This window comes from Physella acuta, unplaced genomic scaffold (genome assembly GCF_028476545.2).
Source record: "Physella acuta isolate Inbredline_101_S28 unplaced genomic scaffold, ASM2847654v3 ptg000008l, whole genome shotgun sequence".
NCBI classification, from domain to species: domain Eukaryota; kingdom Metazoa; phylum Mollusca; class Gastropoda; family Physidae; genus Physella; species Physella acuta.
Window position 1 is genome coordinate 415,253 of NW_026731528.1, and position 12,966 is coordinate 428,218.

The window sequence follows — 12,966 nt, forward strand, 5'->3', positions numbered from 1 at the left end:
TGAAGTATTCCTCTGGGATACATGAGTAATGCTGTTGGCTGTACTGTGTTATCAAATATCAGAATGAGTGTTTGAGCCAGAACTAGAGCTATGGTAGGGCAGGGTTTTGGTGTGGATTAAGGATGTTATGTAACGGATGGGGCATGCTTTAAAAATAAGCACACGGCGTCAGAGGCGTAGCGACCCTTCCCGGCGCCCGGGGACAAACTTTCAATTTCTCGCCCCCCACCCCCCTCCCCTCCCCCACCCATATATTTTTTTTATATTTATAATGCAAAACTGCAGCTAAAATGAGCTATTAATTTTTTTCAACCCATTTTGGCGCCCCCTATGGTCGGCGCCCGGGGACATATGTACCCCCCGCCCCCCCCCCCCCACCCTCTCGCTACTCCTCAGCACGGCGTAGTGGAAATAACGTTAACTCCAATGCTGCTGAAAGGGGTGTAAATGCTATTAAAAGGGGCGCCCGAGGTAGGTTGCATGGCGCCTAAGTTACTAAAATATCGCTATCATGATACTAAAAACGATTTCAAAGATATTCAAAGTTGCGCCCGGGCTACTAAAGTTGAACCGATTATGCTGAAAATGGCGCCCCTATTACTATAAATAGCATCTCTATAACTAAATGTGACGTCATGCTACTAAAAGGTGCACCTCAGAAACCAAAAATAACTCCCGAGACACTCACAGAAAATTCTTCGCATCTTTTTGGATCATTACCACCGTAAAAACAGCATGAATGGGGAGGGGGATCAATAAACGCAATTATCGGTTGCAAATCTATCTTTTTTATTTGCTCCCCGTGAATATTAGACGGGGATTGGGCCTAGTTAACACTGAACGATCATCAGGTTATGAATAAATTGGTCAACTCATTGAAGATTGATATTGGGTGAGGATCAAAAGCCTCGCGTCAGTCAATCAGATCTCTCTCTCTCCCCCCCCCCCCCCTGCACCTATTGATGTGGTGTTCGATTACATGGCTCATCTCGTGTCATAGTTCACTTCGATTTCCTCATTGTGGAATAGTTTAGATTTCCACTAAGATTTGGATGAGTTGATTTTGGCTTTCGATCATAAATAAAGTAAATGATTATTCAAAAAGTATTGATGATTAATTAATACGAATGGGATTTCTTTTCAAAACACTCTGGCAAAATGTCAGCTGTAGGGTTTAACTGTTGTGGGACTAGACAGACCTTGGCTATGGTTGATGAAAAAAAATCTCCCGACTCAACACGTAGCTATAGCAGGTATATAATGGGGCGGTGTGGTCTAGCGATAGAGAGCTGGACTGCTAACCCGAAAGTCTCGAGTTCGAATCCGGGTTTAAACATAGGTGGCTGACATAGTGCTGACCCCACCACTGACCTCATATGCCGAGGTCACAGAAACAAGTGAACTCTACTAACCACACATCCTCTTCGCATACCAAATTGACTATTAGGTCTTGAAATGTACAAAATTTTAAATTTTTACTTTTAAAAATAAGAAGAGACATATACATAAATCCATTTCTAAGCCTAAATTTAATATTTACCCTAGCTCTTCTTGCTCAAAGTTTGATTTTATCAACTGCTATTAGACATTACATTGATACTGTATATTGGTATGGCTGACCAAACTTAACACTGACATTTTTATCATAGCCCAGGGGGTCGAAGGGGTCGAGAACACGACCCCCGAGAACACGACCCCCGACAACCTGACCCTGGAGACGTACACGGACATGCCGGACGGGTCGACCTACCTGTCTGACGAGCTACTGGAGCATGACGACCCCGAGCCGTTGTTCCAGTCGAGTGAGCAGAAGCTCATGAACTACCTGGTGAGGAACTACGACAACAGCGTCAGGCCGGTGTATGACGCCACTTCAGCTGTTGACGTCAAGCTGGGGCTGACGCTGACGCAGATACTGGACCTTGTGAGTTTCTGGTTTCAATGATTTGATGACGTAGTCAATGAAGGCAGAGCAATATATTATTGATATGACCAGACCTATGACGATTAGGGTGAGGTCTTTGGTTATAGTACGGGATAGCTAAGACTAAGGTTTAAATTAGAAATGTATGGATATCAACCAATAGCATGTTTGTGTAATTGCCTCAATAATTTGTTAATAAAATCTTCATGCTAATCATACACAGTAGTTACTCCTTTAAATGTCATTGGTGCTGACAAAGCAGATTTTGCCGGTTGCTTTACCGTACTTGAGTTAGGTACCCATTTAAACTGAGTAGATTTAGCAATACAGACTTCGCATGGGATCGAACTCGTCACTTCAGTGATAAAAACCGTGCGCTCTACCACCTAACCACGCATATTCATTCCTATAATTGATGTAGCGTTTGGTAAGTTTGTGAACCACAACGTAGCCTGCTACATAGATTTGTTATCTGGCTTATGGTAGCCACTAGACCTATTCAGGTAGCAATCATCATACAGGTAGCCCTCTCATTAAAATACAGGAATGTTTTGCTACACCTTTCATTCTAATAGTGAGCCTACTATAATGTAGGCCTAGCATTACTTCACATATTAAAAAAAAATCAAAATGTAAATAATTAACACAATTTAACAACACACTAGGAACTATAATAGGAACTACACTACTGCATAATTTTAAATGAATAATTTTGAAGAGATACAGCTAAAATGTTAAAAATCCAAACATAGTATATCTACGATGTAGATTCACATACAAGCTATATACTTATGTAACGTATTGTGTTATATGTAAGGTTTTCTCATAATGTAGTTTAATTATGATTATGTAGAGAAAGTGCGTTCCCAACTCAGTAGCTGAACCTACTAAATCAAAGTTTATTCAATAGTCTCATGTACTAGGTCACTGAACCTACTAAATCAAAGTTTATTCAATAGTCTCATGTACTAGGTCATATTAGTCCCTCAACTCTCTTGGGAAATGCTTTGTTAGCGGGAATTCCCTGTTAACTGAGGGGAATGGTCAGGGAAAGGTCTTATAGAATCTAGGAACATTCCAGCCCCTGGCACACGCTGACTCTGCCCAAATGAGATTATTTACGTCTGAGGTCTGAATGGTACCAGGAGAACTAACACAAACAAACCGTTTAACCTTTGGATTTCCTTACAAGATCGCGAATAGCTTAGGGCTTATCAGTGGGTCACTATAGTATAGTGATCGTGTTTATTTAGTGGTCAGTTGGATAAATGAGGCTATTATTTATATAAATATTGGGTGTGTGGATATATAAAGCAAGCCAAAAATAAACCATTTAATTTAACTTATTTGTTCATAAATTCATCATTATCCAAACGGTATACCCACTCGTACAAATGGTAAATATATGTGTATGTTATCAGTTCTTTTCTATTCATATATTTTATTAATATAGTAATATTCTCCCCTCCCACTCACCCCCACTCACCCCTCCCCCCTTTACAGGACGAGAAGAACCAAGTCCTCACAACGAACGTGTGGCTTGAAGCGGTAAGTGACCATCATGTAACACATCTCTCCCCATCTGTGACCATCATGTAACACATCTCTCCCCATCTGTGACCATCATGTAACACATCTCTCCCCATCTGTGACCATCATGTAACACATCTCTCCCCATCTGTGACCATCATGTAACACATCTCTCCCCATCTGTGACCATCATGTAACACATCTCTCCCCATCTGTGACCATCATGTAACACATCTCTCCCCATCTGTGACCATCATGTAACACATCTCTCCACATCTGTGACCATCATCTAACACATCTCTCCACATCTGTGACCATCATGTAACACATCTCTCCACATCTGTGACCATCATGTAACACATCTCTCCCCATCTGTGACCATCATGTAACACATCTCTCCCCATCTATGACCATCATGTAACACATCTCTCCACATCTGTGACATCATGTAACACATCTCTCCCCATCTGTGACCATCTGTGACCATCATGTAACACATCTCTCCACATCTGTGACCATCATGTAACACATCTCTCCCCATCTGTGACCATCATGTAACACATCTCTCCCCATCTGTGACCACCATGTAACACATCTCTCCCCATCTGTGACATCATGTAACACATCTCTCCCCATCTGTGACCACCATGTAACACATCTCTCCACATCTGTGACCATCATGTAACACATCTCTCCCCATCTGTGACCATCATGTAACACATCTCTCCCCATCTGTGACCATCATGTAACACATCTCTCCACATCTGTGACCATCATGTAACACATCTCTCCACATCTGTGACCATCATGTAACACATCTCTCCCCATCTGTGACCATCATGTAACACATCTCTCCCCATCTGTGACCATCATGTAACAAATCTCTCCCCATCTGTGACCATCATGTAACACATCTCTCCACATCTGTGACCATCATGTAACACATCTCTCCACATCTGTGACCATCATGTAACACATCTCTCCCCATCTGTGACCATCATGTAACACATCTCTCCCCATCTGTTACCATCATGTAACACATCTCTCCCCATCTGTGACCATCTGTGATCATCATGTAACACATCTCTCCACATATGTGACCATCATGTAACACATCTCTCCCCATCTGTGACCATCATGTAACACATCTCTCCCCATCTGTGACCATCTGTGACCATCATTTAACACATCTCTCCCCATCTGTGACCATCATGTAACACATCTCTCCCCATCTGTTACCATCATGTAACACATCTCTCCCCATCTGTGACCATCATGTAACACATCTCTCCACATCTGTGACCATCATGTAACACATCTCTCCACATCTGTGACCATCATGTAACACATCTCTCCCCATCTGTGACCATCATGTAACACATCTCTCCCCATCTGTGACCATCATGTAACACATCTCTCCACATCTGTGACCATCATGTAACACATCTCTCCCCATCTGTGACCATCATGTAACACATCTCTCCCCATCTGTGACCATCATGTAACACATCTCTCCACATCTGTGACCATCATGTAACACATCTCTCCCCATCTGTGACCATCATGTAACAAATCTCTCCACATCTGTGACCATCAAGTAACACATCTCTCCCATCTGTGACCATCATGTAACACATCTCTCCAAATCATTAACCATCATGTAACACATCTCTCCCCATCTGTGACCATCATGTAACACATCTCTCCCCATCTGTGACCATCATGTAACACATCTCTCCCCATCTGTGACCATCATGTAACACATCTCTCCCCATCTGTGACCATTATGTAACACATCTCTCCCCATCTGTGACCATCATGTAACACATCTCTCCCCATCTGTGACCATCATGTAACACATCTCTCCACATCTGTGACCATCATGTAACACATCTCTCCCCATCTGTGACCATCATGTAACACATCTCTCCCCATCTTTGACCATCTGTGACCATCATGTAACACATCTCTCCACATCTGTGACCATCATGTAACACATCTCTCCCCATCTGTGACCATCATGTAACACATCTCTCCACATCTGTGACCATCATGTAACACATCTCTCCCCATCTGTGACCATCATGTAACACATCTCTCCCCATCTGTGACCATCATGTAACACATCTCTCCCCATCTGTGACCATCATGTAACACATCTCTCCACATCTGTGACCATCTGTGACCATCATGTAACACATCTCTCCACATCTGTGACCATCATGTAACACATCTCTCCCCATCTGTGACCATCATGTAACACATCTCTCCACATCTCAAACGTTTCACATAAGGCACGTTATTGTTACGGTCGGCGTTCATTCATTTCACACTGCCTGAATCGCCCCAAAAACAACCACTCCAACGGGTAGTGCCTAACGTGTTTACACCTCTCCTATACATTCTCGCTATCCGCCTTCACCTCCCTCGTCCAACCACACGTCGATAAACACCACCAACTACCTTACCACCTAAGTCCTCCACACAATCGTTCACACACCTGTAATACCCACATTCGACCTTGGGATAACAATATATAAACACCCAGGGGTTAACTCAACACACACACATACACACACACACCACACACACACACCACACACACTATCCCCTGAGTTCTATATTATTCTATCCTATTCTGACCCCCAGATGACCAGTTATAAGGTCAAATGTCGACAGTTGTACTCACACCATAACCAATATAATGTTATACAGTGGCGTCGCTATTTAGGGTGTCACCCGGTGCGTTTACTCATATATATATATATATATATATATATATATATATATATATATATATATGACCAAGTTCAGCAGCAGACGTTTGACGTTCTTTATTACGTTATGCGCGACCCCTTCTTCACGTTAATTTGTTTTGTATTAAGGTTTTGTGGCTAATGTTTCTAATAGTGGTTTTGAAAATGAATTCTCTAATGTGCTTGTTTGTTCGTTTAATAAACGAGTTGGGTATTGTAGAGTTTTTCGATACGAAAATTATTTTTGGAATGATGTATCTGTTTACTATTGCAGGTCTGGCAAAGATGGTTGTATTGCAGTATTGGTATTTTTCCAGCTTGTGAATTATTTTCATTTTTCGGTGTGGCCCAAGTTTATCGGTCGTTATTTTTGGGAGTTTGGGAGTTTGTCTGTTATTGTGATGTCCTTGTTATTATTAACTTTACCTTTCCATTTATCTATCCCCATTAGTTTTGCGTATTTTTGAGTTTTGAATATTGTCTTGCCTACCGTGTTTGGAATGTACAGTCCTTTAATCGAGTTGTCCTGTTTATTGTTTTCTAGTAAAGGTTCTAAGCTAAGGATGTATAGTAGGGGAGATAAAGGACAACCTTGTCTAACTGATTTCTGTATGTGAAATGCGCTTGTAACACTGTTGTTTATTAATACATGACTATGTGAATTGTTGTATATTATTTGTATCCATGTTTTAAAATAGTGTCCAAGGTTGTAAGCATCTATTGTTTTCATTAGCCATGTATGATCTACTTTATCGAAAGCTTTCTGTTGGTCGATGCTAAGAATCGCTAGTTGTGTGTCTTTCTGCGTGCTATAATGTATGATGTCTCTGATTAAGTGCGTGTGGTTTTGTATGTTTCTACCTGGTATGCTGTACTTATTTTATTCTTTGTTTTCTTTGACGTGGAAGGTTTTATCGTGGCTAAAGATCTTGGTTCCAAGGAAACTTTTTGCTGTAACTTCTACAATACACCCTCTGATACCCTTCTCCAAATCCTTTTTTAACTTTGCAACTTCTACAAGACGTGCCTTTTTTGTGCTATCTGTAGGTGACCCTTTTTTATAACTTCTTTAGGTTTGCTATGCTTTTCTTTTTTATTTTTTGCCTGATACTTGAAGTTTTGAGGCCTTGAATTTCCCTTGTGCCATGATGTGCTGTACTAATTTTTTTTAAAACAAATATTAATTTTTTTAGTATACATATAATCAGTAAATCATATGATTGAGTATAAATACACAGATCATTAGAAGTCTGTAACTCGTCCCTTTCTCTCCCAATCACCGAATCTAGTAGGTTCAGGGCCTCTTGGCCATCCCACTTCGCCAGTAATTTGGTTAATATTGTCTGGAAATCGTTCTAAAGGTTCTTTCTCTCCTTGAATTTGAGATTCTTGAACTTCAGAATTTAATTCAAGTTTATCATTAAATTTTCCAGCAGGTGTTTTTCCTTTCCTTGCTCCTGATTTTGTGTTTGCACTTTCTGAATAACAGCATGATGACTGTGTTATGTGAGGCAATATTATTCCTTTTAAACACCGCGAGAGCTTAGCTCTTGAAGTTTAAGTTATTGACATTGTTTTATTATTGAATATGCTCTACTTTTTTTTAATAAAAGTTTTTTTATGAAATTATTTACACCAACAGCAACAAAACATTGCTCACATATTTGTTACATATGGACATCAATTACATACATTTCTGCAAATCTTGCTACTAAACTTTGAGACATATATTTTCCATACTATCACAAAAAATTGTCTTTAATATTCTGTTGTTATATCTCTTCTGGTCGTACTTCGCTTTGTTGCGTGCTTGCCAGAATGTCTTTCTGTATGCTGCTAAGGCATACATGTTTTTGTCTAGCTCTGTCTTTTTGGGTACTTTATTCAGTTATCAGCTCGTCGATAGTCAGAACTTTGTTGTCTACCTTGATTTCTTTTTCTATTGCTAGTTTCGCCATCTGTATTGTGGGGCATGTTAAGAATAAATGAGCTTCTATCTCTCTGGTATTTTGTCCACGCAGTGGTTAGCTGCCATAATTTGGTAATTTTTTTTAAATACTTTTATTTGCAATAAAAACAAGTACATCAACATCACATTTTTTTAACATAATTTCGAACATCAAATGAAAACGAAAGATTTTGCAAATGTACATAATGAATATTTACATGATGCCATGTATATGATTGTAAAAAAAGTGCAAAGGATGACAGTAAAAGGGGTGAAGGTCAAATAAAAGTGTCAGAAGTCTGGGTGGGGAGTGGAAAGGAACTTTTTCAGAGAGGGTCAATGGGACAGTGAAGCCTTTTCTATGTAGGGAAACAAATTAAGTAGACTAGTTGAAAGAGTGTTTATTTATGTACTGGTCGCATTGAGTTTTCAAAAGGTTGCTGTGTGAAAGATGAAGAAACAAGATTTAGAACTTATACCTGCCAAAGATTGGTAAATTGCAAAAAAAATCTTCCAAGCAATCAGCAAAATATAGTAATTTTGAAGGCTTGTCTATTATTTATATATCAAAATGTTATTACTAAAATTAATGGGTGGATAAACAACTATACTCAGATGTATAATCTATGTATAAATATATATATATAGTTAATACATAATATCCCCAGAGTTTTATGCAATAAATATATAGAAAAAAGTAAACCATCTCTATATTTCTTCCCTGGGGGGTCAATACGACAAGGCACACACAAAAAATCTAAACTTGTTAATTACCTCCCCTTCTGCTTTGACGAGTATCTCCCCTTCTTTTGTTGAGCTGATGTTTTAATGGTGATTGGCTCTAGTTGTGGGAATTACTGTAAGTTTAAAGACATCAAATAAAATAAATTCTGCTCAACGTTTCTTGACAAAGTACTTACTTTACCATTGGAATGAAGGAAAGGTAATTCAGGGTCCATAGCCAAATCCCAAAAGAAAATTCAAGGGTTTTTCAAGGTTTTCAAGGTGATTTTGGGGGGAATTTCAAGGTAAAAACTACCACTTACGGGCATTACAATGAGGGTTATGTATGTTTTTTGCACACACAATTTTTAAAATAATGTTGGTGTTATTACAAAATTATCTAAGTCAGGAGATTGTCTGAGAGTCCAGCATAATCCCTTTTGCAATCAGTATCTTTGGTGTCAAATGACACTCCTCCAACTTCTATTTTCAGAAAAACCTCTTTCAACACTGGCTTGACCATGTGACAGAAGCAATAGATCTCTAACAATTTTCCAAATGTTCACATAAGAAATTTTGCTACCAAGCTGTTCTATGAAAAAACTGTCCAGCCTATCATGTGCTCTATTAAATTTAGATAGACAACTATTTAGAGTACATGTAGGTGCGAATGTTGAAAATTGAAACAGAACTTGGTCACACTCAGCTGATTTCAGTTTCCATTTGTTGACTAGGATGTGAAGAATTCCCTTCATTTTTTTTTTGTGAACTGGCTCTATTTTTAAACATTTGCATTAGGCTAAGTCTCTCACTGATGACTAAAGTAATGGAGATTTCAACAAAAAATTTGATGAAAATCCTATCAAAGTTGTCTTACAATCAGATTTGAAATTGAGAATTTGAAGCTCACTTGCTTTTTTTTTTTAGAGACTTTATTAGAGAGTCAGCAACAAACCCAACTTCGATTGAATGACTTGTCAATGTCAAGTGCTAATCAGAATCAGGTCATTATACATAAAAGGAAGCATTGGTTCATCTGTCTGATAGTCATTTAAAAAGGACTCTGCACACATATAGAAACAAAAAAAAAACTAGCTATGCTTGTAGAAATTATCCTGCTCAATGTCATAAATGACCTCACGCTTTTTAAAAGATTTTTACCTCCCCCCCTCCCCTCCGTCACACAAAAGCCAGGCCCCGCCCTCAAAATGACGTCACACCTGACTCAAAGTTGTGAAAGCAAAGTTAGACCGTATATCGTAGTTTTGATAGCAAAACATTCGGGTTTAAGTGCTACAGCGTCCTAAAGTCCACCTAGCTATTATGGGTATCTGACTTACGTAAGGGATAGTAAAGGCGGCTGGGCATAGTGCTGACCACACTATCCCTTCATATGCCGAGGTAACAGAAACAGGTGAACTCTACTTCACTTGCTCATATGAACCGTCAGGTTCGAAAGCGAACTTTACTTTAATATGTCACTGCGCGTCGCCTTGTTGATGGGATACAAATGTAAAGTACCGACACTTCCAAACATTACTTATTTTAAGTCTGAATTTAACGTCAGAATTTTTTTTTAATCACGCGATTTATAAACATAAATCGTGTGATTATTTAACTGTCAATTTCGAAAATCTTAGGCTTGTATCAGGAGAGGAAGTTGATACAGGCCATGGTGCTCATAAGATTTATACATGCCTCAGGCGTTCATTAGAGCTATACATGGATCTGCACTTGTGGATACATCGGAATAAAATGGCGGACAGCAGGTGACGTCACCCCAGGGGAGATCATCGCAGTTCTCTCCCTTAGATGAAAGTGCAGAAAATACATTTTCTTAAACGTGTGCCCGTCGTTAAATTTTTTTTTCTAAACTAAAACGTAAACAGTTTCTAACTTGATTAAATTTTCAAGACATGTTTGTTCTGCTAAAGGAATTTAAAAAAAAGATCTTTGCTTATTCATTTGTGTAAGGCATTGATGTGTTTGGCCACATTCAACTCTAAAGATATGGAGAAGAGTGAAGTCTGTAAAAACTATTGAAAATGTAGTGATGTTTTAGATCTCGATAGGGTTTTTATGCTGGGTGTGAGGAAGTGGGTGTGGGGATGGGGGGTAAGGTGTTGGTGGAGGGGGGGGGGGGCTTGAAAGCCTATTCTTCAGCGGTAGGGCAAGTTAAATAATGGTTGTCAACCTATTGGGGTGGGGCTAGGATAGTCTCTCTGACACAGTCTGACATGTTCCCAATACATGAGAAGAGAGTCAATGGCTAAAAAATAGTCTCTCTGACACAGTCTGACATGTTCCCAATACATGAGAAGAGAGTCAATGGCTAAAAGATAGTCTCTCTGACACAGTCTGACATGTTCCCAATACATGAGAAGAGAGTCAATGGCTAAAAGATAGTCTCTCTGACACAGTCTGACATGTTCCCAACACATGAGAAGAGAGTCAATGGCTAGTAGTCTGCGTGGTAGCTCCTTAACATACCCGGAAGTAGCCTATTAATTTATTTTATTTGTTTACATTTTCCTTGAAATTCGTCTTTAAAAAAAAAAAAAACAAGTGCTTCGAAATGAAACCAGCTTAACCTTAATCAGAAGCAGATAAAAACAGGAAGATGTTTATTTTTCCATTGGAAGTGTTTTAAATCTTAAAATATCACAAAAAATATTAAAGATAAGGCACTTAAAGTTGCATACAACATTCCAATTAATATGCAGCACTGTACGAAATAAGTAATTAAAAGCACGTCATCATTAGATCTATTTATAGACGTCGGTTTTAAATTAGCTTTGTTACCTGTTGTTTACAGCAACCATAGTGTGGTTTAAAAAGGTGAGTTTTGTTTTTAAACTGTAGCCACTAATTTCATCCCAATTGTGTGAGGATTTATCCTGACTTCACCCCCCCTTTCCACACTACCCCTCCAACACGAACGTCTCTCATAAAATCAACACCAGATTTTATATTTCATTCAACAAAACAAAACTATTTCGACATTGGTCAGGTCAAGTTATCAAAGTTTCAAATACTTTACTTCAGAACTGCCCTAATGGGAAAATAAATAACAATATATATATATATATATATATATATATATATATATATATATATATATATATATATATATATATATATATGTGTGTGTGTGTGTGTGTGTGTGTGTGTTTATGTGTATGTGTGTGTGTATTTAATAATATTCACTCATTCACCCAACTGTTTCATTTACCATCTGTTGGTGTGTGGAGTGCAAGTTTATCTCACCCATTCACTCCGATGTTTCATCTACCTCCTGTTGGGGCATGGAGTGTTTGGAGTGTGGGGTGTAAGATTCACTCCGATGTTCCATCAAGCGCCTATGAAGACGGCCTGATCTAGGTCGTGTCATCACACAAGCGTCATCAAGCTCCATGTCTGATGTATGATGGCATATCTCGTTCATGGCAGGTCGATAAATCATCATCAAAAATGTTCGACCCACAATCCTCTCCAAATTATTTCACGTCTGCGGTTTTTTTTTTTTTTTTATTCAAGTTCGGGAAAATCCGAAATAAAAATAAAATGTTGAGGAAATCAGTTCCCCGTGTCAGTTGGAAGTGTTAATGAGACAGAAAGTCTTGATTCCTTAAAACGTTTAATCAAGTGCTTATTAACTAGTTAATTAATTAGATAATTGAACTGGGCGTGAAGGATGTCTAATGTATCACATACCACTAAGTTTAATTTTTTTTAAACGCCATCTTGAATATTATGTATGAAAAGTTGTATCTGTACACATTTTATTTGAAGGTGTTACATATAAAAATATTAATCTGAAAATAGTGTATCTGAATCTAATTTTTAATAGGTACATTTCAACACAAGTTTTTGTGGTGATTTTTGTACGGGAGGTATTTTTTTTTCGAGACGTATTTAAACTGTTTCGTCTTAATATGTAATCAATATGTAATCAATACGTAACCAATATGTATTCAACTCTCACGACGCTGTAAGGAGTGTGTTATATTTAGACTCATGTGTAATGCAACACATTAACCCCCTTCTTTTCCTACCCACCTCCCTCACACAACTCACCGTAAGAG

At 38.7% G+C, this 12,966-nt stretch overlaps 1 protein-coding gene across 1 annotated transcript in view; it reads left to right on the forward strand.

Moving 5' to 3' along the window:
- Positions 1-12,966, forward strand: part of LOC131954298 (neuronal acetylcholine receptor subunit alpha-10) — a 57,771-nt gene that overhangs the window by 13,076 nt on the left and 31,729 nt on the right. Inside the window, exons 2-3 of the mRNA XM_059317919.1 lie at positions 1,650-1,924; positions 3,428-3,472. Coding sequence (XP_059173902.1) covers positions 1,730-1,924; positions 3,428-3,472 — 240 coding nt within the window. The 5' untranslated portion in view covers positions 1,650-1,729. The remainder of the gene's footprint in view (positions 1-1,649; positions 1,925-3,427; positions 3,473-12,966) is intronic.